The sequence below is a fragment of the Helicoverpa armigera genome, chromosome 3, assembly GCF_030705265.1.
Source record: "Helicoverpa armigera isolate CAAS_96S chromosome 3, ASM3070526v1, whole genome shotgun sequence".
In the NCBI taxonomy this organism is placed as follows: Eukaryota; Metazoa; Arthropoda; class Insecta; order Lepidoptera; family Noctuidae; genus Helicoverpa; species Helicoverpa armigera.
The window spans coordinates 10,521,361-10,548,079 of record NC_087122.1 but is presented as its reverse complement, the minus strand read 5'-3'; the positions used below and the strand labels follow the sequence as shown (position 1 = coordinate 10,548,079).

The 26,719-nt window shown below is 36.7% G+C and overlaps 6 protein-coding genes across 14 annotated transcripts in view; 1 reads left to right on the top strand and 5 right to left on the bottom strand.

Annotated features, from left to right (window-relative positions):
* Window positions 1–23,456, bottom strand: part of LOC135116564 (trypsin CFT-1-like) — a 38,786-nt gene extending 15,330 nt beyond the window's left edge. Inside the window, exon 1 of the mRNA XM_064043642.1 lies at window positions 23,399–23,456. Coding sequence (XP_063899712.1) covers window positions 23,399–23,441 — 43 coding nt within the window. The 5' untranslated portion in view covers window positions 23,442–23,456. The remainder of the gene's footprint in view (window positions 1–23,398) is intronic.
* Window positions 1–26,719, top strand: part of Kcc (kazachoc) — a 466,160-nt gene that overhangs the window by 294,596 nt on the left and 144,845 nt on the right. The window lies entirely within an intron of this gene.
* LOC110383665 (trypsin, alkaline C) lies at window positions 535–2,604 on the bottom strand. The gene is made up of 5 exons (XM_049836607.2): window positions 2,531–2,604; window positions 1,854–2,247; window positions 1,586–1,754; window positions 1,164–1,422; window positions 535–969 (listed from the first exon to the last, which is right to left on the bottom strand). The coding sequence occupies exons 2-5, from the start codon at window positions 1,897–1,899 to the stop codon at window positions 673–675; spliced, it is 771 nt and encodes a 256-aa protein (XP_049692564.2). The 5' UTR covers window positions 1,900–2,247; window positions 2,531–2,604; the 3' UTR covers window positions 535–672.
* LOC110383667 (trypsin, alkaline C) lies at window positions 3,075–4,341 on the bottom strand. The gene is made up of 4 exons (XM_049836601.2): window positions 4,193–4,341; window positions 3,825–3,996; window positions 3,489–3,744; window positions 3,075–3,401 (listed from the first exon to the last, which is right to left on the bottom strand). Exons 1-4 carry the CDS (start codon window positions 4,236–4,238, stop codon window positions 3,105–3,107), a joined length of 771 nt encoding a protein of 256 aa, XP_049692558.2. The 5' UTR covers window positions 4,239–4,341; the 3' UTR covers window positions 3,075–3,104.
* LOC135116563 (trypsin CFT-1-like) lies at window positions 11,450–12,720 on the bottom strand. The gene is made up of 4 exons (XM_049836600.2): window positions 12,560–12,720; window positions 12,192–12,363; window positions 11,856–12,111; window positions 11,450–11,774 (listed from the first exon to the last, which is right to left on the bottom strand). Exons 1-4 carry the CDS (start codon window positions 12,603–12,605, stop codon window positions 11,478–11,480), a joined length of 771 nt encoding a protein of 256 aa, XP_049692557.2. The 5' UTR covers window positions 12,606–12,720; the 3' UTR covers window positions 11,450–11,477.
* On the bottom strand, window positions 19,220–20,681 carry LOC110378558 (trypsin CFT-1). Its single transcript, XM_021337877.3, has 4 exons — window positions 20,524–20,681; window positions 19,981–20,140; window positions 19,646–19,904; window positions 19,220–19,559 (listed from the first exon to the last, which is right to left on the bottom strand). The coding sequence occupies exons 1-4, from the start codon at window positions 20,567–20,569 to the stop codon at window positions 19,263–19,265; spliced, it is 762 nt and encodes a 253-aa protein (XP_021193552.3). The 5' UTR covers window positions 20,570–20,681; the 3' UTR covers window positions 19,220–19,262.

The following is a 26,719-nucleotide window of genomic DNA, read 5'->3' as shown; positions in this document are numbered from 1 at the left end:
TTCCTTATATTTAAAAACTATCCTTATAGTTATCACACTTTTACAGAGTTATTTTATAAAAACAAACACCGAACCGAACTTTGTAACAGATTTCCTTATGCAGTAATTTTCGACTAAATTAGGCTTTTATGGCTCTTATAACTTTATTTATTTTAATATGTATGTAAAGTCTTTAAAATATGCTTACATAAGTATACCTATGGGATAGTGAAGCCTAAAATTTCATATAAGCCTTTACCAAATTAAAAGAGTTTACAATGTATGAAGCCTTAAATATGATTGCCGGAAAGGCTCAATCAATATTTAGATAACGCGATGACGGCATTCAGTAGTAACTGTTGTCAAAGCAGCGTGTTTATTTACCTTAAACATCTATCTTTCCTTAATGTATCAGTAAACACGCAATAGTTCACCCATATTCTCAATCATAAGGATATTTATATCCCACAGGTATTATGTACTTACAAGAACTTACGCATGCAGGACACAGTTCGATGATGGGTATATTAAAGTAACTAAGTTTGCTATAAAATATTTTTTTATTACAAATTCAATACAATACTGGAGAAACAAAAAGCACTGACTATAAAACAAAACCAAATTAGCTTAGCTTTAAGTTTAGCTTCTCATCAATAATCGCAATTAAAGTCAATATTTGCGAGCCCATTTTATTTACGCGTTTTTTCTAATCCAAGCGGATGCACGTGATACCCGAGCATTGACACCAGGGAACTGTGGTCTAGCACATCCAAAACCAAAGGAGCAGACACCAACAAGGACGCCATTGTGGAAGAGAGGACCTTCGGAGTCTTGCGTGCACTGGTCACGACCACCAGCGTTGAACACACCAGAGCACAACATGTTCTCAGTGATAGTTATTCCTACACTTTTGTAAGGGCCTTTACAAGCATCGTGGTTGACTGTAAATACCTGGACGTGGCGCAGTATCTCGGAGGCAGGACCTTTCTCCTAAAAATTGGAATAAAATATATTTATCTGCCTGACCCAGCGAACTTAGTACTGCGTAACAGGAAAAACTGACAGCCGTGCCACCTAACACATTGAAATTAACATAAGTCAAATTCAAATCAGTCCAGCCGTTAAAAATGGAGATGTATGGAAATTCGTATAAATAAGTAGACGTTATTCAAACTTATACATACAGAAGTCAGACCAAATCCAGCAGCCCAAACAGGCTGGTGATCGGGAATTTCGTAAATATCGCCAGCTATGGCAACAGGCCTCGCGTTTTTGTTGAACGTAATAAAAGTGGCGGAGCGCAAGATAGCAAAATCATAGTCACAATGAGCTATAACATTGAACATAGGATGTTGGATAATTTGCTCAACATTGTGGACAACACCACCGCTATTGGCAAAGCTCGAACCCACACGGATACGCCACTTATTAGCGGGATCGCCACTGCAGAAAGAAGAAACAAAGATTTGTTAAAAAAAAAAATATTATTCCGAATAACGACTGATCATTGTCATTTAGAGCCATTTGTATTGAGTATTCTTTAAAGGATTCTCATAATGGAATGGATAGAACGAAGAATTCTTAAGTTTCTTAAGTTTATACTTACAAAGTACAATGAGCAGCAGTTAGAACGGACCTTCTGTTGAGGATAGTACCAGCACAGTATTGGGTATAATTGACCAAGTCGTTTGAATACAGACAAGAAACGATAGCAGGGTACTGGTCAATGGTGGTCACAGAACCACCCACTATCTTTTCGGGGTAAATCGGCACCTCTGTAATGTAAACATAAAAAGCTGATGCCCGAAACAAATGTATTATCTACATTCATTAATGAATTTGAATGTTATGATTTTTTATTACAATTTACGAACCTGCCATAACTATAACAATGAGGGTCAAAAGGGCATAAACCCGCATTTTGGATGTCCAAAGACTACTGATGATCCAAAGGATAGCGTCGATTTCTATTTAAGCGAAATTCTCGTTTTAATTTACTGTCAAGGTGATAAGATTGCTCCAATTCAAATTCAAACAGGATGTTTCATGTTGGTGTCATTTCATAAATTCTTCTTATGTGGTAATTTTAGATAAACAGGTCCCTTTTGATCGATGGCACATAATAAAACAACCCCACCTAATATGGTTGTAGCAGAAAGCAGTAGCAGTTCCAAATTCTTCTATATTCAACATCGAATAGTCAGAGACTTCGATTATCTTTTATGAGCAACTTTGTCCTCATGAAATAAACTGCTCCACAGAAATCACCTTGAAAACAGCAAACAAAGTGTTTAACATTCATACTTGAGAAATGCAAGCAAGGAGTATAGCCATACTCATTCCCTGGTATGTTATACGACTTCTCTTTGCTAACGTAAAGTTCTTCAGAATATATAAAGCCATTTATCCTAAAAATACTTAGGTCAATATGATAAAGATCAATCTTCTAAAAGTAATTAGTAAAATTTTGTATTGGTATCACAATTCTGGTCCCAGCAAGCAACGTATAGATAGGAATTGGGTGCTGGAAATAGGTCACAACAATACTAACTTTTATCAAAATCCTCAGTACTTTTTTATAAATATTCCACCTTGTTGATGCAAGATGTGTACAATTCCCAATCTGTCATAACAGTTATGTCAATATGTAGATACGTCAAAAAAATATTTTCATAATTTTCTTTAGCAACCAAGCAAATCCTAGGAGAGAGAGGAGGTTTTAATTTCGGTATCGAAAATCCAGAAAACCGCATTCTATCCGTCTTCGGGCTTGTTAGACGCATCAATGAAAAATTTCAAACAGGTATTCAATGATTCTGTGACATTAAGATGCCTTGGTCTTGTGTGGTGTTTTCCATAACTACCTCTATGTACCCTGAACCTATGTACCCTGTTTCGATTGCTATTTAGGGAATTTATCCTACCTTTCCAATCCATATAAGGAATTATAATATATGTTACCGGCCAAACCTCAAATCATAACCTGGCATATGTAACATATCAGGATCAATTAGTTTGTCTTAGGAAAAACCAGTTTTTCCGGGCGTAGGATAAACTTGTTCGTGATAGACAGCCTGCTACTGAACAAAACAACATTTTGCAAATTACCAATTTATTTAAACTTCTTATGCGTTGGAGGAGATCCAAGATGTGTAACGAGAGACACGAGCGCTAACACCAGGGAAGAAGGCGTCACCGCAGTTAATACCGAAGGAGCAGACACCAACAACGATGCCGTTGTGGTAGAGAGGACCGCCGGAGTCTCCCTGGCACTGGTCACGACCACCGGAGGGCCAGCCGGCGCAGATCATGTTCTCGTTGACCAAAACACCACGGGTAGCGTAGTTGTTTCTGCAAGTGTTCTGGTTTACGATCGAAAGCTGAACGTGACGCAACTGCTCGGAACCTTGCTCTGAACCATACTGAAAAAGAACAAAGAGTTATAGTAATACATACTTTATGTCAAAAAACCAAAGTTTTATGTACTTTATGCTCGCTGTTGTACTTACGAAAGTGTCACCCCAGCCAGCAGCCCAGACAGCCTGGTTGTCACCGACGTTGTAATTGGCACCGGCGATGGAAGCAGCGCGAACATTATTGTTGAAGGAGAAGGTGTTGGACACGCGCAAGACGGCGACGTCATTATTTAAGTTCCATCTGTTGAACTGTGGGTGAATGATGTTCGATGCAACGTTGTGGACTGCTCCACCACTGTTAGCCCAGGTGGAGCCAACGCGGATACGGAATCGGTTGGCTGCGAAACCACTGAAACAAAAAGTACATTATTAATGTACCATTCTGGATTTTAATTCACATTTTATGACCCAGGAATAGTAGGTACGTACACAGTGCAGTGAGCGGCGGTGAGGATAGCTCGGTTGTTGAGGATGGTGCCACCACAGTCTTGCCAGTATTGAACTAAGTTGGATGAGTACAGCAGAGCGGCGATTGTGGGGTAACGGTCAATAGTGGTCAGCGAGCCACCCACGATCCTCGAACCAGGTGTCCTCTGTACAGCTGTAAAATATAACAATTATTGTAGATGAACAACATAATAGTGATTTGCTGTTTTTTAGGTTTCGTACCAGAAGGGTGAAATGGGACTCTCTTCACCAGGCTTCTCATGAAATGTGAAAGTTGTTTGCATGGTTCGTAAGAATAGTCCAAAGAAAGCCAAAAAATATAATGAAAATGATTAAAGTTAATGACATACCCGCGACGGCCGCGACGCAAAGGGCGAGAACTGCAAGAATGCGCATGTTGTCCGACTGCTGATTGACAAGTGTGATTATTGCTCAAAGTTAATGATATTTATACCAAAACGGATTGATATTTCCTTAAACAGATAATATTAGATAGCCAAATCTTCACCGCTTAATGATTACATATCGTTTTATTTCCACATTTACCTCTACTGTAAGCCATAAGGATGAGTTCAGACTAGATTCACGTACAATGGCCGATGTGGTTACTAATTGTCTCCTCTTCATACACGGTACGAAACCTTTTGTGGTTTCACTTTATAAAGAGGCTAATTTTAAGGAGGCAGCTGCTGCTAAGGTTCCAGACATCTGGGGGATAAATTACAATTGACCAAAGCATAACAAGAAACTGTGAAGTAGTCACGTCACAATACATACAATAGTTTTGAACTTATTTACTCAAACAAAAGTGGTAACTAATAGCTCTTTAGGGTGAAATTCCTAAAACTAAAACTCAAAATCATTTATTCAACCACTTTTCGAACGTTAAAAACAAAAGACAGCCCCCAAAATGCCCAGCCTTCACCATTTCCTATGTATAGATAATAGGCTTCATAGGTAGATCGGCGATGTGGTAACTGAAAATGGTTTGGTTATCGTTACAGTTAATTAGTGCAAAAGTGCAAATCACCATAAAAGTAATGTAATATTACCAATATTGTTGGTTATACAGATTGCTTGCATGCCAACCGATACTAATAAATATATGTATGTTATGGACCAAGTGATAAATTGGGCAGTATACATAATGCCCGGTCATTATGAAAAATTCCCAATATGAGAGTGCAATTTGATAATAGTTATTTAAATAATCATCTTGACACATAGGTCATCAGGTCACGGGCACTATACATATTGCCCGTGACCTTTTGGGCAAAGTAATACAAACATATTTAATTTCAATTGTTTTTATTGTTATTGCCATTTAATTTAAAATAAACTAAGTATCAAACGCTATGCTAGGACAAGTAGTCCAATTAGGCATCTCTCCGCCGAATCCAACTCGGCTGGACAGAGTTCGGGAAACTACGCAATGTCTTTTCGTCCGACATGAGGTATGTGCCTCAAGACGAAAGTCTTTAACCAATGTGTGTTACCAGTGATGACTTACGGCACCGAAACGTGGTCTCTCACTATCGGCCTCATCTCAAAGCTCAAAGTCGCTCAACGAGCTATGGAGAGGGCTATGCTCGGTGTTTCTCTACGTGATCGAATCCGAAATGAGGAGATCCATAGATGAACTAAAGTCACCGATATAGCCCACCGGATTAGTAAGTTGAAGTGGCAATGGGCAGGCCATATTGCTCGCAGTGCATATGGCCGATGGGGTCGTAAAGTTTTGGATTGGAGACCACGGACTAGCAAGCGCAGCGTAGGACGTCCATTAACAAGGTGGGCAGACGATCTTATAAAGGTCGCCGGAAGACGCTGGATGCAGGTCGCCTCCAACAGGTATCTGTGGAAATCTAAGGGGGAGGCCTATGTTCAGCAGTGGACGTCCTATGCCTGAGATGATGAAATATCAATCCACTTAAATAATCAGCCTCATGATTTGGATTAATTATGAAGGACTTCTGCCTTAAATATTTACTCGTTTTTGCATTTAAAAGTTAAGGAAAGTCATATTAAAAATATAACAAAAAATATTATTAAAAAAACAAAAATTTTACAACAAATCTTTGTTTTATAGAAATTACTTATTATTACAAAACAAAATAAACTAAAGTTTAAGCAATTAGACTTATTATTTGGCATAATTAACATCTTCTCTTAATAAAAGTCAAATGAAAATATCACCGCGTAAAATATAGCTTTATCACAGATTATATAATAGTTACTACGTAACAGATAAATCACTCCATACTAAAAAGTCCATACCTACTGTTATAAGCACCTACAAGTTCCCCAACTACCTACAAATTCCTAGCTGCGTTATAAAATGAACCTTAAAAGCTCGAGCGCTTGATTGTTATTCCAATGCGATAGCGCACAGTTCAGTGACCGCAACCGTACCGTGGCCGTGCTTAGGGTTGCTTCTTACAATTTATTAAATTAGGAAAACAAAGTTACGCTTATTTTAAGATAGCCTTTTTTAAAACTGAGTTTTTAAATAAAAAGTAATATCAAGAATATTTTTCTTTAGTTAACTATTGTATTGCCTACTAAAATGGAGTATGGGTACATATTACTAAATATTACCTAATACGTAAGCATAGGTAAGTATCTACTTAAGTAAAGCTTTCGTCAAAATCAAAGGCGGTTTCCAACTATTTTTCGAGCACAAGTGCCATACCTCATATGGTACAACTCCGTCGAGTGTTGATACATACCTAAAATTGGTTTCTGCGTAGCGACACACGTAATGTTCCGAGTCGTCATTAAGTTGGACCAGAACTACACCTACTTACACTCGAGATGTGTTTTGAGCTACAAAACTCACAATACAGTTCATATAACTAAGTAGGTATCTAAAGTAAAACAAGTACCTAATGATCTCTGTTGTTAAAATCATAAAGTAGATAAGTATTAATTTATTTAAAAAAATAGAATTACTAGATAAGTTCATAATATAAACCAAAATAATCCATCAGTTTGTTAGGTAGCTTAAAAAAACGAATAAATACCAACAACAGCATAACATGCCACGAAATAAAAATAATAATATTGGAACGCGTGCGGCTCGTGTGACTGTTGTGCGCCCTGAGCCGCGTGGGGCTACCGGTAACCCAGCGAGCGGTAGGCATTTATCGCGCGCAAGTACAGAGAGTGACAGAGGCCTGGCTTTATTATCAAATTGCCCAACTGTCATGTAGCAATATAATAATGCCCGTGCAATGTGATAAATAATGAAGTTAAGATAGTTATAATCATTTGGCCCGATAAAGCTCGACATTATTCATAATGCTCGGGCATTATTTATAATGCCCGAATTAATCACATGGTCCATAACATGTATAATACAATGCTTTAAAATGTACACGCCTCGTCTTGCAGTTGCTGTCATAACTCATATTAGTGTAACAAACACGCGGACTTGCATTTTCTTCTTTGCACTTTCAATATTATAAGATTAGAAAATCGCACATATAGTACAATGTATATTAAGCTTTAATAAATTCCCAAATTATTTTAGGAAAAACCGAACGGTGTTTGGTAAATATCACATGATATTTATATATTATCTAGATCAACATGACTAAGTTACTTACTATCCATTTGATGATAATTATTATTTATCTTAATAGGTAGGTACTGTCAGTACCAAAAGCTGATTAATTGATGTAAAATGCCTTAAAAAATAAACGCGTCAAAAACTTTGGCCTCGCCCTTGTCACTTTACTGCTAAAATCCATCATGTTCCTTCTTAAGCCTTCAATGTACCAGGGCCGTGGTAACTCTTTCGAACAATCCCGTAGCCCTGGCAGGCTTTGGCCCTCGTGGACTAACGCACGCTGTCGACACGGACCAGTCTCCTAGGATACCCTAAGAGAAGTATGATGAGCCACCTGAAACTCATCGCTCACAGACTCACGCCTATGGGGCCGGGAGCCAGGAGCCGTCCTCTACCACAACGGCTATCAAAGAGCTCGGGGCTAAATCAAACGATCATAAGGTTCAGCAACGCTTAGCTCGGTTAGTCTGTAGATTGGTGACCATTTTGTTAGTATAAGTTCTTCCGTGTTTTGGAACTCACAATAATTTGGTTGATCTAAGACGTCATTTGAACATCCTTAGCCATCGTACTAAGTGAAGTCCGAAGCCAGAAAGTCTGGCAACCAGTTTTACCAAAGGGTATCGGGTTTTGGTAAAACCGAAGTATATCTAGGTAGAAGGAAAATTTAACTGTTTTACTATTTTACCTTATTAATATTACTAGCTTCTGCCAGCGGTTTCACCTCATCTTTCATTCCTTTGTTGGTTTCACCCTCGTTTTACTTCCTTGGGTGTAAAAGTAGATAGATTATTCTGTTACACTGTTATTTTCTATATTACTGCCATATCAAAATTCATTCAGTTGTTTGTTGCGTTTAAGAAAAACATACATCCAGCGATCCAAACATACGTACAAACCTTCGCATTTACAATATTATTAGGATTATTATCTTTTAACCGCTACTATCGTAGCACATTGATTGATGACTAATAACATACATTCAAGACATAGAGAATATCTGTTTGTAGCTTCAGTTAGTGATTCACGAGCTGGCAAGCTAGCACCTTAACTTTTGGTTCTGAAATTAATCAGATTTAATATTAAACGTTATTATTTATACAAAAATATATAAAATATTGTTTTTAAATATCATAAAAAATACATTAAAACTAAAAACTTAAATTCTTCTTAAAATATATTTTAAATAATGTTCCTCTTTTCTTTTAAACTATATCAGTACTTCATAAAACTATTTTTTAAACTATATAAGTGCTACGTTAATGTAAGTATCAGAAAGATTTATATCTTTAATTAATATCATCTTGTTTAAGTTGTAGGTAAAATTTACGAATCTTTATAGCAACAGCTTTTTTTCAATATTAGCTCAATCCAAAATAATGGGAGAAGATAATAAGAGGATTGTAGCCGGTTCGGTGACTACCATCGATTTCTTAATTTTTCATGGTAGTCAAATTGAGGGTGGTTCGGTGACTACCATGGAAAATTAAGAAATCGATGGTAGTCACCGAACCACCCTCAATTTTCTGATAACCGCAGAGAGACAGTTAAAAAAATATTTGGGGTCGGCGCAGCATATGTTATTCCATACTCTTCAATACATATGTACAGTCATGGTCACATAATTAAAGACACCCCCAACTCGAAGAGAAATAAATAGTTATGGTACTGGCATGAGCTTAAGCACGGTATAAAATGTAATGTAATTATTATTAAAACAAACATTACATTGTGTTCTTAAAAATTAAGGACAAAAAATATTTACTTTCTTTAATACTTTAGAATTTAGATATAACGATCTATGGGAAATGAACACTAACTTTTGTAGTTGATACTTGGCTGGTCAACTAATTAAAGACAGTTAAAGCCCAGTTAAGAAAAAAAAACGCAAGATACAAATAGTTGCCATACTTTTTTTTAGAAGTGAGTAAAATACTTATGAAAACTCGAATAAGGTAATAATTTAGGTTTCTTTCATTAAACATTTTCATTTTAGTCCTATCAATAAGACTAGAACAAAAATACTGGTAAGTAAAATGTTTTAGGCTTTTTTAAATTAAGTTTTGACATGCGGATTTATTCATACCACTTGATCTGTAGTAAGGATATGGTTATAAATTTATTATTAAAGATTCCTTATTAATGGCACTAAAAAAGGCAAGGTTTGAGAACAACTGAAAACCGACCCCAAGGAAAACTTCTCCGCAAACAGACTTTAAGGCGGTGCTATAGGCAAATAGTGAACCATTTGCATGATTCGGTTCTGGTTTTTTTGGGAGTCATCTGATGCTAAAAGGACGATAATTGTGTCTGCAGAACTTTTAGACTACAATCGGGTTGGGAAAAGCTGTAAGGCATGGGTATCGGAAGATGTTACTTTTGGAAAAGCACCGCGTGTCCATACTGTAGTTGGCTATTTCTATTAAATGTGAATGGTGCAGTGAACAAGTGTTCAAAAATGTAATTTTTTTCTCATTAAACAAAAGGATACGAATAATTCTAAAATAATGCATCGATATTAGTCGCCTCCAAAACATGAGATGGAACCAAAGTACACCAAGAAAGTTCTCAAACATAGGAGGCGAAAAAGTAATCGTGTGGGGCTTCTCTCCACTACTTGGTGTGGTGATCCTTTAGAAAGATATTATTAAAAATAGGCGAATTCAAGTACTATAATATTTTAGAAATAAGCATGTTGTTATATGCTAAGCATAATTTACCGGTCCTTAGCGCTTTCCAAATTAGAAAAGTTCTGAAAAACACTGTAAGAGTAGTGAAAAGGACTCTTTGATCGAGCAACTTATGACGGTTTTGGTTTGGCCCATTGCAAATTTAATAGAAAAAAAAACTGATAATCGGCCAGAAAACACAATGGCGATAAGTCATACATGAAACATTGATCAGTTTTACACAGATTTTTATGAAGCATGGAAGAAAATTCCCGCGGCGACTTAAAACAAAACTGACCGCTTACACGTTTAGGGATGTCGTGCTGTCATTGAGGTAAAAGCAAATAAACCAAATATTAGTACTCATTAGTATGCTTAGTTATAGTGTAGGGAATGTTGTTATAGAAAAGTACCATCAATAATATTAATAATTTGCTTTTCTTCCTCTGAGAAAATGGAGTGTCTTTAATTATATGGCCAGGCCACGTTATGGTTCATACCGCTCGAGATTCGGATAAAGCGAAAAAAACTTGTCGCGGAGGATCACTGAAGATAGTCTTTAGTTTTTATGTTTCGCAATGCCCTTTTAAATATTTTTAAATAGAAAATAAAGTTCCTATAGCAATCAGAAAAAAGAAATGCAGCGGCAATTTAAGATTCCAACAGTGTCTTTAATTAGCTGACCACGACTGTATATGGCAACAATCATGGAGGAAGGTTAGCGGAGATGCCGTAAATAAGGTAGGTTATGTGCCTTCTTGTAGGTCAAGCAAGGTATTGTAGGCGTGATGAGGTATTAGAACTAACGAGAAGCCCGGGTTCCGACTTTGTTTTGGTTCGAGATTGGTTTAGTAAAGATTGTCTTGATTGATTAGTGATTTATTTTAACAAAATTGGGCGGGCTTCATATAAGGCGTGTAAAAGCGGAGGTAGTAACGTTCGAACACCCACATTTTGGAGCGCTGCTTACTTAGGTTCGGTATTATTTCTCTTTTAATAATTTTTTCTCCATAGCACCAGGCCATATATGAACAAATTAAATTTAGTATAGCATTTATGGACATTGAATATACTCAACGACGTATTAAGTTGACAACCGAGAGTCTGGAGGTATCACCATATCTGATATCAGGCTAAGTCCAAGAATTCACGATCAAGTAAATTCACCCGATATTTTTCAAGAATTGCCCTCGATTTCTCAGGATTTCCAGATTAGCAGATCCTGACCTGATGTCAATAGAACCAGGCAAGTGTACTCTTTCATACATATAGATTATTTTCTTAGTCGGTATAGCCATACTCAAGGCGAATTTACAAAGAAACATTGGAAACCGCTTCTCTCTTTTGAACAAAAAAAAAAACAAATATTTTGCGTTAATTATTTATTTAAACTTCTTATGCGTTGGAGGTGATCCAAGATGTGTAACGGGAAACACGAGCGTTAACACCAGGGAATGATACGACACCGCAGTCAATACCGAAGGAGCTGACACCAACAACGATGCCGTTGTGGTAGAGAGGACTGCCGGAGTCTCCCCGGCACTGGTCACGACCACCGGAGGGCCAGCCGGCGCAGATCATGTTCTCGTTGACCAAAACACCACGGGAAGCGTAGTTGTTTATGCAAGTGTTATGGTTTGCGATCGCAAGCTGAACGTGACGTAACTGCTCGGAACCCTGCTCTGAACCGTACTGAAAAAGAACAAAGAATTGTAGTAATACATACTTTATGTCTAAAAACCAAAGTTTTATGTATTTTATGGTTGTACTTACGAAAGTGTCACCCCAGCCAGCAGCCCAGACAGTCTGGTTGTCACCAACAATGTAGTTGGGTCCAGCGATGGAACCAGGGCGAACATTGTTGTTGAAGGAGAAGGTGTTGGACATGTGCAAGACGGCGACGTCATTGTTCCAGGTCCATATGTTGAACTGTGGATGAATGATGTTCGAAGCAACGTTGTGGACTGCTCCACCACTGTTAGCCCAGGTGGAGCCAACGCGGATACGGAATCGGTTGGCTGCGAAACCACTGAAACAAAAAGTACATTATTAATGCACCAATCTGGATTTTAGTTCACATTTTATGACCCAGGAATAGTAAGTACGTACACAGTGCAGTGAGCGGCGGTGAGGATAGCTCGGTTGTTGAGGATGGTGCCACCACAGTCTTGCCAGTATTGAACTAAGTTGGTTGAGAACAGCAGAGCGGCGATTGAGGGGTAACGGTCGATAGTGGTCAGCGAGCCACCCACGATCCTCGAACCAGGTGTCCTCTGTACAGCTGTAAAATATAACAATTATTGTAGATGAACAACATAATAGTGATTTGCTGTTTTTTAGGTTTCGTACCAGAAGGGTGAAATGGGACTCTCTTCACCAGGCTTCTCATGAAATGTGAAAGTTGTTTGCATGGTTCGTAAGAATAGTCCAAAGAAAGCCAAAAAATATAATGAAAATGATTAAAATTAATGACATACCCGCGACGGCCGCGACGCAAAGGGCGAGAACTGCAAGAATGCGCATGTTGTCCGACTGCTGATTGACAAGTGTGATTATTGCTTAAAGTTAATGATATTTATACCACAACGGATAATATTAGATAGCTAAATCTTCCACGCTTAATGATTACATATCGTTTTATTTCCACATTTAAGTACCATTTAAGTACAGGAAGCCTTAAGGAGGAGTTCAGACTAGAGTAACTGATTCATGTACAATTACCGATGTCATTACTATTTGTCTCACCTTAATACACGAAATAAAATCTTTTGTGGTTTCATTTTACAGAGAGGCTAATTTTGAGAGTGCAGCTTCTTATCTACCTCTTTAAGTTCGGGACCTTTTGTGAGATGAATTAAAATTTACCAAAGCGTGACAGGAAACCGTGAATTAGTCACGTCACAATACATACTTTATACTTTTCTGCGAATTCGAAGTTATTTACGAATATTAAAAAAATACATTCATAGCTCAAAGAAAAGTGGTAACTAATAGCGCTTTAGGGTGAAATATCTCGAACTCAAAATCATTTTTGGCAAAGACATGGCTGCAAAACAGCACTTTTTGAAAAATTTACAAAAAACTTTACACTTCTTATGTGTTTTTGCTGGGAAGAAGAAGTGACGTAACAAATGAAATGTTTCGCATCATATTCCCATTACAGTAACATACCAACAGTAACCCGTTATCGTTACAGTTAAATAGTGCAAATCACCATAAAAGTAATGTAATATTACCTATAGGGTTGGTTATACAGGTTTCTTTCATGCCAATCGATACTATAAAATGTATTATACCTACACGCCTTGTAGCAGTCTCGCAGTTGCTGTCATAACCCATATAAGTGTAAGCAAACACGCGGACTTGCATTTTCTTTTTTGTAATATCAATATTAGATTAGAAAATCGCACTTATAATACAATGTATATTAAGCTTTAGGAAAAACCGAACGGTGTTTTGTAAATATCACATGATATTTATATATTATCTAGATCAACATGACTAACATATTACTATCCATTGGATGATGAAATATTATTTCTTATTATTTATCTTAATAGGTACTGTCAGTATCAAAGCTGATTGATTGATGTGAAAAACTTAACCCTTCTTGGTTCTCTAGACTTTCCCTTTGTCCCTTTTTATGGGATATCATCAATGACGCCTCCCGCAGTGGCTTAACACTTTACCGACTAACCCATCATGTTCCTTTTTCAACTCTTTATGTACCAGGGCCGTGGTACTTTCGAACAATCCCACAACTCTGGCTGGCTTTGGCCCTCGTGGACCAAAGGACTAAAGGGTGTCGGGTTACCCGGGCTATTGGGTTGAGGAGGTCAGTTAGGCAGTCCATTAATGTAAAACACTAGTTCGAAGCTGCGTCCAGTAAGACTAGTAGCCGACCCCAACATAATTGGGAACAGGCTAGTCAGATGTTGATGATACTTTTTGTCAATTTGTTTTACCTAAGCCGTCATTTAAGCCTTCACGACATATTTCTCAAAAAGATTACACTGATCGTAGGCGATCATCGTAGCCATAAGATGTCCACTGTTGAACATATAGGCCATAACCACTTTTTTAATGTCGTTTCAGGAACCTTAACCTCAAAACAAAACAGTTTTAGTAAAACCAGAATATATCTAGGTAGAAGGAAAAATCAACTGTTACACTATTTTACCTTATTAATATTACTAGCTTCTGGCAGCGGTTTCACCTCATCTTTCCTACCTCTGTTGGTTTCACCCTCGTTTTACTTCCTTGGATGTAAAAGTAGATAGATTAATCTGCTATTTTCTATATTTACGGCCCTATCAAAATCCGTTCGGTCGTTTTTGCGTGAAAGAGGAACAAACTAGCCATCCATACATACGTACAAACCTTCACATTTATAATATTAGCAGGATTATTTATCTTTTAACCGCCACTATCGTAGCACATTGATTGATGACTAATAACATACATTCAAGACATCATAGAGAATATCTGTTTGTAGCTTCAGTTAGTGATTCACGAGCTGGCAAGCTAGCACTTTAACTTTTGGTTCTGAAAATAGTCAGGTTTTTTTTTAATTATAAACGTTTTAATTCATACAATTTTTTTTTTAATATCATAAAAATTTACATTAAAACGAATAACTTAAATTCTTATTAAAATAAATTTTAAATAAAGTTCCTCTTTTCTTTTAAACTATATCAGTAGGTAAGTGCTACGTTAATGTAAGTATTTAAAGGATATCTTTATAAAAAACAGCTTTTTTTCAATATTAGCTCCAGCCAAAATAATGTGGAGAAGATACTAAGAAGATTGTGGCCGGTTCGGTGACTACCATCGATTTCTTAACTTTCCATGGTAGTCACCGAACCACCCTCAATTTTCTGATAACCACACGGAGTCAGAGACACGGTTAAAAAATATTTGGGGTCGGCGCAGCATGTGTTCTTCCATACTCTTCAATACATGTGTACTTTCCTTTACTTAGCGGAAAGTTAGCGGAGATGCCATAAGGTTTGGTGGTTAGGTATTGTAGGCGTGAAAAAGTCAGGTAACGAGCAGCTCGGGTTTCGACTTTGTTTTGGTTCGAGATTGGTTTACTGAAGTTAAAACCATTAGTCAAAGATTGTCTTGATTGATAACCTCCCCACTCAGAGTCATTTAATGGTTACTTAAGCCATTCCTTAGTGAAGGATTTGTATGACATTCCGTCACTAAGGAGTGACTTAAGTAATCATTAAATGTCTCTGAGTGGGGAGGTTAGTGATTTATTTTGTCAATATTGGGCGGGTTCCTTATAAAGCGTGTAACCATCGCACTATTAAGGTACTTCAGATACAAGCATATTTAGCTTCAACCAATCTAACATGTGTCAGTAAGTCTAAAGTCGATGCCGCACTGGTGGCTCGTTTTGGATCTACATGCAAATAAGACCAAGAAAGATAAAAATTTTCAGTTTGAATCATCTTTATCTAATTATACACATGTTCAATGATATATGTATTTATAGGTATATATATTAGGGGTTAAAGTATGAAATTGCCGTTTTATTCTAGTAGGTTTTTGAATTGCCATAGAGTCTTCATGGTTTGAGGTTTTCGAATGGAACTTTTTTCACATGGTTTCTGTGATGTTCTTCTTTTAAAAAATGTGAAACATTTGATTATCGATGTTCAATTGTTTTTGTTATTCAACTTAAACAAGAAAGATGGATACTGCGAAAATTTGAGTAATTTTTGAATATGAGTTCCGACGCGGAAGTAAACGGCAGAAACAGCCCGCAATATCAATGCTGCATTTGAAGAGGTGTCTGCTAAAGAACGCGCCGTGCGATTTTGGATTAAACGCTTTCGTGGTGGAAACTTCGACTTGAAGAACGAGCCATGAGAAAGACCGCCTGACAGGTGATTAACGAGAAATTAAGAGAGACGGTGAACGCCGATCCTAGTCAAACTACCCAGATACCCAGCCGAACTCCGAATAATGTTGAAAAAATTAGCAGTAAAACAGCCACGACTCATGAATCGACCTTCACCGCTATTGCTCCATGACAACGCGAGGCCTCATACAGCAAAATAAACCGTTTTAACTCTTCAGGAACTGCAGTTGGAAACTATTCGTCTTCCTCCATATTCGCCAGACCTTGCTCTAACGGACGACCATTTTTTTTTGTGATTTGGACAATTATCTACATCACAAGAAGTTTCTTCCCAGGAGGCAGAACAAAATTCTTTCACACTGTTTGTGCAGTCTAGATCCTCAGAGTTCTATCGTAAAGGCATAAATGACCTTCTTATTAGATGACCGCAATGTATAGATAATAATGGCAACTATTTTGATTAAATAAGTTTGTTAAAAATTTTAAAAAAATACAATTTAGGTTTTCAGTACAAATCGGCAATTTCATACTTTAACCCCTATTATTTATATTTATTTATTGTACGCAGATAATGATTTGATTATTTGATTTTTAATCAATTATAATTTGTTTAGCTTTTTATCATCTTTAATGTACTCTTTCTATACAAATTAAAATATTTATTTCAATTAACATAGGGTATACTGTTAAGACCCCATTGTGGGTTAAGTTCATTAGGATTGTTATTATGCATTTCATTCTCGAAAAAGAAAAACCGTCTTCAGAAAGCCCTGCATCATCAGTACCACTTCTTGGCACCACTAGGAGAGAGGCTCAAATAAAGTAAAAGACTACTCATCATCATTAATTTAAGAGCCCAGCTCTTGTCGGTGCAGCTCCTTCCATTTACACCTATCTAGCGCTAACTCCTGAACTTCCTTATACGTGAAGGAAGGGGTCGTCCAAGATATAGCTACATCAAGCAAATTAAAGAAAATACTACTAAGCGTAAAATAATAAAAGGGTCACAATAAAACTTTTGACATGGCCTTCTAGACCGATGCTCCTCAGTTTTTTTTTTGTTTTTATCCGCATTAGTGGAAAGTTCTCATCAATATGAATAATATAAGCCCAAACACGAGGTAGTTAATATATGCCTTTGCCGAGTTCCCTCGACCTTCTCGAAAGTAACCATTCTCGAATAATTTGATGTAAAAAAAAGAACTAGAAAAGGATTTTTTCATTACGAGATGCTTAAAAATCTCTTTCAAGGTAGAGATTTTTCGGTATTTCGGAAAATTTTGTAAAACTTTAAATCCGTAAGATTTTGTTGAACATATATTGTGTTGTGTTGATAGGTAGTGACCCAAGCTATCACCCCCTGCAGTATGTCGTACTATTTACTGGACACCCTGTATACATAAGGTCTGATTGATGTTATAGGTACTGAAAGATAATATAAGATTTAGATATGTCATGAATTTCCTGGGGCAGCGATTACATATTATTTTGATAAGAAACCATTTTTACATTTTACCCTCCAGCAAATTATAAGGACGAGTATAGAATAGATAAGTTAAATGACGGGTCATAAGACGACATAATTTCTTTAAACTTTCGATTGCTTCTATGATGTTTTTTTAAGGTGAAAAAGGTCATCAAATGTCTGCATAAAATCCACCCATGTTTTTTCTGGACTCCATTGTGTTACTGGGCTACACAAATTCTTTTGAACAATAGTTCGAAAGAGTCTAAGGGGCTTCAGCTTTGCCCACAGAGTAAGAAAGATTACCGGAAATACCATGAGGCAGGTAGATCAGGCGCCTTCTTCTAGGTGAACTACGCAATTTCGACATATTAACGATCAGTTTCTAGTAATAATTTACTCCAAGCCGTTTTGGCTCCACACATAAAAATAAATAAATGAGTTCCAAAGAGTAAGTAGTATGAGGGCGTAGCAAGCAAAGTTTTTCGTCCCCCGAACAGCCACATTTTGACGATGCTTCTTTCTTAAAAGATTTTTCGTGATGACATCACAGAATATATATGTCTCTCAACCGTTTCTGGCCGTAAGGCATCAGTATTGCATTTTAATTTCTTAGTAGTGCTCTGGGGCCCGATCCTCGTAATTTTACTTCAGCGACATACGATTCACATTCGACTGAGATCCAATCACGACCCAATTACCTACTATTGAAGCGTATGTGGCATTCCGCTATTTGTTCTTTGAAATAAACTTGTTTATCCTTTTCTGTCATTTAATAATGAATCATTTTGTCTGCAAATGATTTACGATTGCAATATGATTGTAGAACAAACTACCGTATACTATAGACCAAAATCACTAAAATGGCAGACCAATCGCAAACGTCGTTGGAATACGCCCGATATGGTTAAAACTGCTATTGCGATTCAATTTCTATTCAATTTTGACGTTATTAACTTAGGAGAATCGGGTCCCTGGGTTACATAACCTTAGCTAACCCCAAAACGGATTTGGTAAAACCAAAGGATGTGAGCTGTAATCGCTCCGTTTTATCGCATAGATAGAAAGAAAAATTAACTGTTTCATCACCTTATTATTATTATTTATCTTTATAACTCCACTATCAACTGATTGATGGCTAATGCCGGCCATTCATGAAATAAATAATATTTTCTATTAATATCTTCAGTAAGTGATTCACCGAGCTGGCAAGCTAGCTACTTAGCTTTTTAACTTTTTAATATAGTTTTACAATAAGTTCCTTTTTTTAATCAGCTCGGTATTTCATAAGTGCTACGTTAATGTAAGTTGCGATAAGATATTATTTATTAATATCGCCTTTATTAAGCTGTGTTTATTTGTAAAGAAGGAATTTTTTTCCTCGATAGGAGCTCCATCCAAAATAGAATAAGAAGATAATAAGAGTATTGTGGCCGGTTCGGTGACTGCCATCGATTTCTTAACTTTCCATGGTAGTCACCGAACCACCGTCAATTTTCTGATAGCTACAGAGAGCCAGTAGAGGGGCTTTTGCAGATTACACCTTTTTGGTCTAGACACAAGTCGAACAACTCCAAGCCATGCATGCATGCATGAATTTTTATTCACTAATTTAGGGAATTGTTTAAACTGATCGACTAAAATTGACTAGTTTGACTTTGGCGGAATCAAAGTCAAAGGTGTTTTTAGGGAAATCATCAAATGAACCAGCAAAAATATCGCGTTGTGCGACAACACCATGTCTTGAAGAGTTATAACTTGTAAATCAGTAGTTGTTTTGAGCAATACAAACAAAACTAGTGCGGGCAAATCATATATTATATACAGGTATTATTTCTACTTCTTATGCGTTGCTTCCGATCCAGCTTGAATAACGAGACACACGAGCGCTGACACCAGGGAAGAAAGCTTGACCGCATCCCACACCGAATGAGCTGATTCCAACAACGACGCCATTGTGGTAGAGAGGACCGCCGGAGTCTCCCTGGCACTGGTCACGACCACCGGAGGGCCAGCCGGCGCAGATCATGTTCTCGTTCACCAGAATACCACGGGTAGCGTAGTTGTTTCTGCAAGTGTTCTGGTTAATGATCACCATCTGAACGTGACGCAATTGCTCGGAACCTTGGTTTGCACCAGACTGAAAAAAAAGAATTAAGATTTTATTTATTGTCTACTTTTTTTATACGTAGCTTCAGCAGAGTTTGTAATCGGGATTGAACTTACGAAAGTGTCACCCCAGCCAGCAGCCCAGACAGCCTGGTTGTCAGCGACATTGTAGTTGGGTCCAGCGATGGAACCAGCACGAACATTGTTGTTGAAGGAGAAGGTGGTAGCGGAGCGCAGGATGGCGACATCATTGTTCAAGTTGTTGGGGTTGAATTGTGGGTGGATAATGTTCTGATTAACGTTGTGGACAACTCCACCGCTGTTAGCCCAGGTGGAGCCAACGCGGATACGGAATCTGTTGACTGCTCCACGATTGCTGGAATAGATTTTTTTATTTATTACAAATAGTCCTTTATTTGAATTGCCATTATATGTCGTGGTACAATACTTACAAGGTGCAGTGAGCAGCGGTGAGCAATGCTCTGTTGTTGAGGATGGTACCACCACAGTCTTGCCAGAAAACAACTGCGTTCGGCGAGTACAGCATAGCGGCGATGGAGGGGTAATTACCAATGGTGGTCACCGAGCCCCCCACAATTCTATTTCCGCGAGCTGCAAAATTAGACAATATGATTTTTACGGGTGGTCGTTGTGGCCTATATCTTGTGCTGATGACTATGTTTCGGAAGGCACGTTAAACTGTAGGTCCCGGCTATCATCCTTGGCAGTCGTCACGGGTAGTCAGAAGCCAGAAAGTCTGACACCAGTCTTACCAAGGGGAATTGGGTTGCCCGGGTAACTGGGTTGACTAGGTCTGATAGGTAGTCGCTCCTTGTAAAAGACTGGTACTCCGCTGTATCCGATTAGACTGGAAGCCTACCCCAACATAGTTGGGTATGATGATTTTTTCACGGAAAATCAATCGCATTGATTGTAAACAAATTATGAAAAGGTAAAAAAATATATAAATAGAATAATAATATTAAAAAAATTACCCGCTACGGCTGCGATGCAAAGGGCAAGGATTGCAAGAATACGCATTTTGTCTGTAACTGCTGACTGGCAAGTGTAGCTTTGTTTTTCCGTATTCGATATTTATATTAGTATAAATCCATGAATTTAATTTCCCAGAAAGATAATAGAAGATAGTAGAGTCTTCATTTTGCGATTTCAACGTATGATAAGTATCTATATTGTATAAGGGCGAGTTCAGACAACATCAATATAGGGATTTTCCCTATTTTTTGCTATACATCCCACGTGGTGATTGGGTCGGCTTTCCTAATTTACTTCGCTTTTTCTCCGCTTCGCTCTATCTACTATATCTTATTTTTCCAACTGATCATCTGGTGGTAAGGCAACAGTATTAGTAGTAAAACCAAAACGAATGGCGTTGTTTACATTTTTTGCTTAACAAACCGCAAAAAAACCGCTAGGAACTTTCAGGCTAGTTTATCATATGGCCGAATTATCTCGTATAAGATACTTTTCGACAAAGCTTTGGTTTGTAAGAATAAAATAAGCCCGTAACACAAGCGTTAGGACATATATGAAGTGTATACTAGCTAAGCAAGTAAGTCTGCTATTTTAAAACTCCAAGAATCCCGCAAAATTTTAGGGCATTTCCCATTTATACCGATACTCACTCATCCTGTTACAATCATTGTGTACACAGCCTTAGAGCAAAAATTAAGGGAAAACCAAACGATGTTCGGTAATACCAAATTCATATCACCACCACCCGTTACGATTACACCTAACGATTATTAGTGTATTTTATTATATTTATCTTTCTGTCAGTATCAGCCATGACTGATTGATTTGGCAAGTCCATAATTCAACTAAATAAAAAATATTTCGTTTATACAGTCATAGTGTAACGAAATAACTTGCTGGTATGTAACGCGTATAAAAATGTAAGTCAAGATTTTTTTATTTAAGATTTCTTTCATAAAAGTAAACCGAAATGAAATATCGATTACAAAATGACTTCGGAAACATATCGGAAAACAGCATATAGTTCTTCTTAAATGACTGTTCATACCTATAGAAGTCAATATCTCGGGGTTTCAGCCACGTATTTGTTTACTGAAATAATTTTGCACCTTAGCAGGTATGTGCTTTTCCTAACTTTTTATATATTTTTTCCATTTCAGGGACTTGGTTGAAAATTATAAATTCATGTAAACTTAGGGACCTTTCGCCTATTAAAGTTCCCGATCTGCATTTCGCCTCAGTTATAGGCTGCGACCACCAGCAGTCATAGACCATATAGATTTAAAATTTTCCTGAAATAAATCCATAATAGGACATTCGCTGGAATTACGCGACTCTTTCTCTTATCGAGTGACTAGTGCTGACGTTTTCATTACCTAACATCGGAATTTACCTTCTTCATTACCTAGTTGTCGAAGTTTTCTTAAACTGCCTGAAAGCCGTGAATTTTAACAGAAGCTGTTACTGGGTAATACTCTCTTTATGTCCCTCCTAGGAAGTGTAAGACTTGCAAACTGATTTCAACCCGGGACTCCGTGGAAAGTACTCTCAATTGCAATCACCGTGGCGTTTTGATGATTAGCTGCTATTCAAGGGAAAGGAAATCAAGAGTATTGTGGCCGGTTCGGTCACCACCATCGATTTCTCTACTTTCCATGGTAGTAACCGAACCACCCTCAATTTTCTGATTACTACAGAGATTCAGATGAAAAGGAAACGAGCAAAGTTTTCAGTTATTTTCTAATGTAACGGGGAAAGGATTTATATATTGCTTGCTTTTGTTCACATGTCATTGTGGTAATTAATTATTTTAATACTTTTTGACCAGCTCCAATGCATTTTTTTTTTTGTATCCTTCTAGTTATCAGCCATGTGCGATTATTATGTAAAACCCAATATTTTGAAGCAAGCTTTTGGGAAAACACCGGCCAACTGAAAATATACTTTATCAACGGCTTATCTACGTCTTGATACATTTATCGTCATTAATAATTTATTCACAAAATACCATGTAAAACACCTATTTTTAGCTGCATCCGGCTGATAGTGTAAGAATAAGAAAGTTTTGTTAATACGGATAAAAATAGCTTATAAGAAAAAAGAGCACGTACGCTTTCAAATTCTTAACGCGTTGGACTCCACAATCAATAATTTTTCAATTGTATCTGATAGTTGACGACAAATGGCCCAATAGTTTAAAAAAATAGTAAATGTAGTTTAAGAGTAATGCCCGTTTTCACCAGTAGCCCCTAAACAGTCACTTGAGTTAAATTCCCTTATCTTAAATCATCGCTTTCAAATCATCCCCTGCCAAAATTCATATTGATTCAATCATGGTCAACTAAAGTTTTCAGCGTGCAGTTGGTTAGGTAGCTATTAGTACCTCTTTCGATGTTTTCGTGTTCTGGTGTTATAATAACATAGTATTTATAATAACAATTCGCTTTTGTAAAAACTTAACCTTCTGAAAGCTTATAAATATCGAGCTTCATCCGCATCAAATTAAGATGTAAAACGATTTTCTTAATTAGTAGTTAAATCCGTCGATATTTTTATCGTATTTCCAGCTTAGAATATGTAATACTTACAACATCATTCCAGATAAGATAATGTAAAAGCTTATCAAAACAATAATGTATCATTCATAATTGTGATAACAGATATAAAGTACTATCGGTCCTCTTCCGGTATTGTTTTAGTCATCCGCTAATTCTAAAATAATTGACCTAATCTGATTTTATAATCAAACTTTTTTAACATACCATATTTTGCAACATGAACATATGTCGTGGTATGGGCATGTGATGAGACGGTGTGAAACGCATGTTGCAAAGAGTGTGTGCAGTAAGAATGCGGAAGGATAGAGAGTCAGAAGTAGACCGAGGAAAAGATGGATTGATTGCCTGAAAGAGGACATGAAGCGGAAGGGAGTGGATGTAAGTTTGACGTCTGACGGATGGGAATGGAAGAAAAAGACATGTTGAGGCGACCCCAAATGAATTGGGAGCAGGGCAGGAAGATGATGATGTGATGATGATTTTGCAACATGAACACCATAATAATTATCCGCAAACTGCAACCTTTCAGTCGGCCGATAGTTTGTTTTACTCATAAAGCAATATGAAGATGAAGCCGGTAACAGCCCGACTAAAACTTCGATAGGCACCCCTATTTTATTTAAGGTTAAAAACCAAAATGTTTACTAAATAAGACAATCAGAGCAGATTTTATCAATGTAATAGTTTCATATTGATTGATTTGATAATCGTAAAGGTTAATAAATCTAATTTTGGTCCATGCATTATCTTACGTATCTATAATTTTATCAATCAGCTTTACCTACCTGTAAATATTAGCTCCATATCTGTAAAGTTTTCTACACAATTCTTTACTTAATGCGTGGAATGGAATTTAAATTTAATGTAAGTCTTCTTGCTGCCCAGTATTCCTGCTTCTAAAAAGGAATGCATGATTTTGTGGGGACGCCGTAGGATGAAGGTAGTTACGGACGGTACTTTTGCAACTAAATTAAAGTATTTATGAACTAGCCCGATTTCTCGGGGTTTCGACCGCACCCTATGGGAACTACTACCCGTATCTTTATAAGATATAGCCTATGTTACTCAAAAAGAGCGTAGCTTTCTAGCAACAGTGAATGAATTTTCCAAATCGATTAAGTAGTTTCGGAGCCTTTAGGTTACAAACAAAAAATGTTTATTATATTATTACCTATATAAATAGACAGTATAGATATAATGTAATAATCTGAATCATTTTTGATTAAACAGTATCAAGCCTGCCAAAGTTGAACGACTGAAATAGTGCAGGCATTAAATAGGAAAGTGCAAGGTCTGACTAAATAAGTACATTAGCAATAAAGAGAACTTTGTACTTTTTGTAACAAGGATATAACGTTTACCTAAGTATTACCTAAGGTTTAAGGCGAGGAAGTGGTCAACAATAATTCCATAACCGGCACGCGCATCTAAGGCGCCAAAAGGGGTCGGAGCGTCTGAGCGGGGCGAGGATAACAATACGCGCGCTAGCTTATAACTAAAAGTCGTAAGCGACAAAATGGTTTTGTAATTTTATTATTTAGAAATGATAATTTGATAAAAAATCCTACTACAATTTTAAAGAGTATGTATATACTCAACTACTAAAAAAGTTAAGAGGCTTTAATCGGTCCCGTTTGCCCATAATATGTGAATCTCTTTTTAAAAAGAGGTATGTTTGATATATTTTTCTCTGTTATAAAAGTTACCTAATCATGTTTCTACAACTAACAAAATAAGGTTTATATCATGAACTTTCAGGTAACCAAGTTGTATTTTGATCCGTTTTGTATTTACTGAGAAAAATTGACATCCTTGGCGCCAAAAATTCCAATTCGTCCTCTTAAGTCTAAAGTGTAACTAGGTAGCCGGGTTTTCCAAATCGATAACTACTGATAGCAACGATTAAATATTAAGTACCTAAATTACCGATTTAGCAATAAAACGATAAATAACTTAGTGTGAAATCCTAAAGATAAGGAATAGAAAACCCCGAAAGGTATTTTCTTTTGTCATTTGATGTTCTAAAAGATAAAACTACTAGACTACTTGAATAGTTACATACTTACTAAACTCAAAAAGTAATACGCGGTTTTCTAGTAAGAAGTTTTAATTAATAAATTCATAAGTTAATAAATTAGGTAGGTAAATAATTTAACGCATGCGAAGCTGGGGCTGGTCATTTATTTTGAATCACTTGTAAAATAGAGCAAGATACCATTTGTTTTCTTTTCCATTAAATTACCTGTACAGAGTATGGTTATCAACGCTCATAGTCCCTCATGTTCTCTCTGTTGAAAAAGTGTTCTTTGCAAAAGCATATTCTGTACAAATATACTTAAAAGTTTACCCAATATTAATAAGGGAGGTATAATGTATAAGTGGTGGATATACATAGTTAGTAATAAGTATAAGAGGAAGTTTGAAAGTGACAATGAGCGCATAGCTTGAATCATGTGTTGAGCATGAAATTCGTGCATATACCTAGAGGTAAAGAACGATTAAAGCAACGATGTTTGGTATTGTGAAAAATGTCATGGTTGGAAAGAATGCCACTATTAAGATGACGTCTGAGAGCATAGACGAAAAAGATGTGCTGCGCTGACCTCAAATTAGATATTACGATAAGGGCAGGAGAAGGATGATTATGATGATAATTTCAATTCTAATTAATGTGTTTTCTTCGTATTTACAAGAATTTAATAGAAACACTAATGTTTTCTGTGACAAGACTGCCAAGTATGTTTTGTAAATGTCGGGAACACAATTTAGTTTTAAAGACAGTTATTTTATTTATTTAAACACATTTACAAATAGATCATAAAAAAAAACTAAAAAGCATCAAAAAATTCAGCCCCATCGCTGTCGACTGGGAGCGTGCCCAAGAGGCTGGCAGTATTACCTCGTTGGATCACCATGCTAACCCTTTGTCCGAGGTAGTAGCCAGCCTTTTAGTCAAGCGTCAATCAGCCGCTTAGAAAGACCAGTATACATAGATATTACATAGGTACAGTTGCTTTAAAATTGTTGTTATATTTATAATTTATTTGTACATCATGTTAGCTTCACTTGCATTGTATAGCTTTAGGTAAGAAAACTATTGTGAAAACATGCTTTTTTTAAAAAAATAATGTCTGTGGAGTTTTTTGCCGTGTAACTAGGCTTATTCGAAATTGCTTTTTTGGGTTTGAGTTAGAGAAGAAAAATGAAAAGTAGTATTACTTATTTTAAGAAAGTCAAGTCAAAGGAAAAGAAGAAAAATAAGGCATCAAAAATATGAGAAAGATGCAAAATTCAATCTTCATGTAAGCAAATGCACGAGTCGATAAGTTATTGGAATCCACGGGAAGAGTATACATATATAAGTACATAAATAGTAAAGGTTTAAGCTGGATACATAGCATAGTTTCACGTCATTCACATCACAACGCTTTGTTTTATTTTATTTTTCACAAAATTTTAATGAAATCTAGATCATAAATCGTTGTCATTACGATATCGTAACTAATGTGGTTTTTCCTTGGAAAATCCAAATAAACAATTTGATGTTACGTTGCCGGGAAATAGTGCTGAAATTCGCGGGATTTTTTTTGTAAGATATGCATGCATATATTATTTTTTATCGTAACTGCGGAACCAA

Excerpts from the sequence above, each read along its gene's own strand:
- LOC110383667 (XM_049836601.2), bottom strand. The coding sequence starts at position 4,238 with ATGCGCATTCTTGCAGTTCTCGCCCTTTGCGTCGCGGCCGTCGCGG. Across the intron at positions 3,997-4,192 it reads TTGCGTCGCGGCCGTCGCGG|CTGTACAGAGGACACCTGGT; the intron begins GTATGTCATTAA and ends TATATTTTACAG. Across the intron at positions 3,402-3,488 it reads CTGGCTGGGGTGACACTTTC|TATGGTTCAGAGCAAGGTTC; the intron begins GTAAGTACAACA and ends GTTCTTTTTCAG.
- LOC110378558 (XM_021337877.3), bottom strand. The coding sequence starts at position 20,569 with ATGCGTATTCTTGCAATCCTTGCCCTTTGCATCGCAGCCGTAGCGG. Across the intron at positions 20,141-20,523 it reads TTGCATCGCAGCCGTAGCGG|CTCGCGGAAATAGAATTGTG; the intron begins GTAATTTTTTTA and ends CTAATTTTGCAG. Across the intron at positions 19,560-19,645 it reads CTGGCTGGGGTGACACTTTC|TCTGGTGCAAACCAAGGTTC; the intron begins GTAAGTTCAATC and ends CTTTTTTTTCAG.
- LOC110383665 (XM_049836607.2), bottom strand. The coding sequence starts at position 1,899 with ATGCGGGTTTATGCCCTTTTGACCCTCATTGTTATAGTTATGGCAG. Across the intron at positions 1,755-1,853 it reads CATTGTTATAGTTATGGCAG|AGGTGCCGATTTACCCCGAA; the intron begins GTTCGTAAATTG and ends TTTACATTACAG. Across the intron at positions 1,423-1,585 it reads ACTGCTGCTCATTGTACTTT|TGGCGATCCCGCTAATAAGT; the intron begins GTAAGTATAAAC and ends TTCTTTCTGCAG.
- LOC135116563 (XM_049836600.2), bottom strand. The coding sequence starts at position 12,605 with ATGCGCATTCTTGCAGTTCTCGCCCTTTGCGTCGCGGCCGTCGCGG. Across the intron at positions 12,112-12,191 it reads ACCGCCGCTCACTGCACTGT|TGGTTTCGCAGCCAACCGAT; the intron begins GTACGTACTTAC and ends TTTTTGTTTCAG. Across the intron at positions 11,775-11,855 it reads CTGGCTGGGGTGACACTTTC|TACGGTTCAGAGCAGGGTTC; the intron begins GTAAGTACAACC and ends GTTCTTTTTCAG.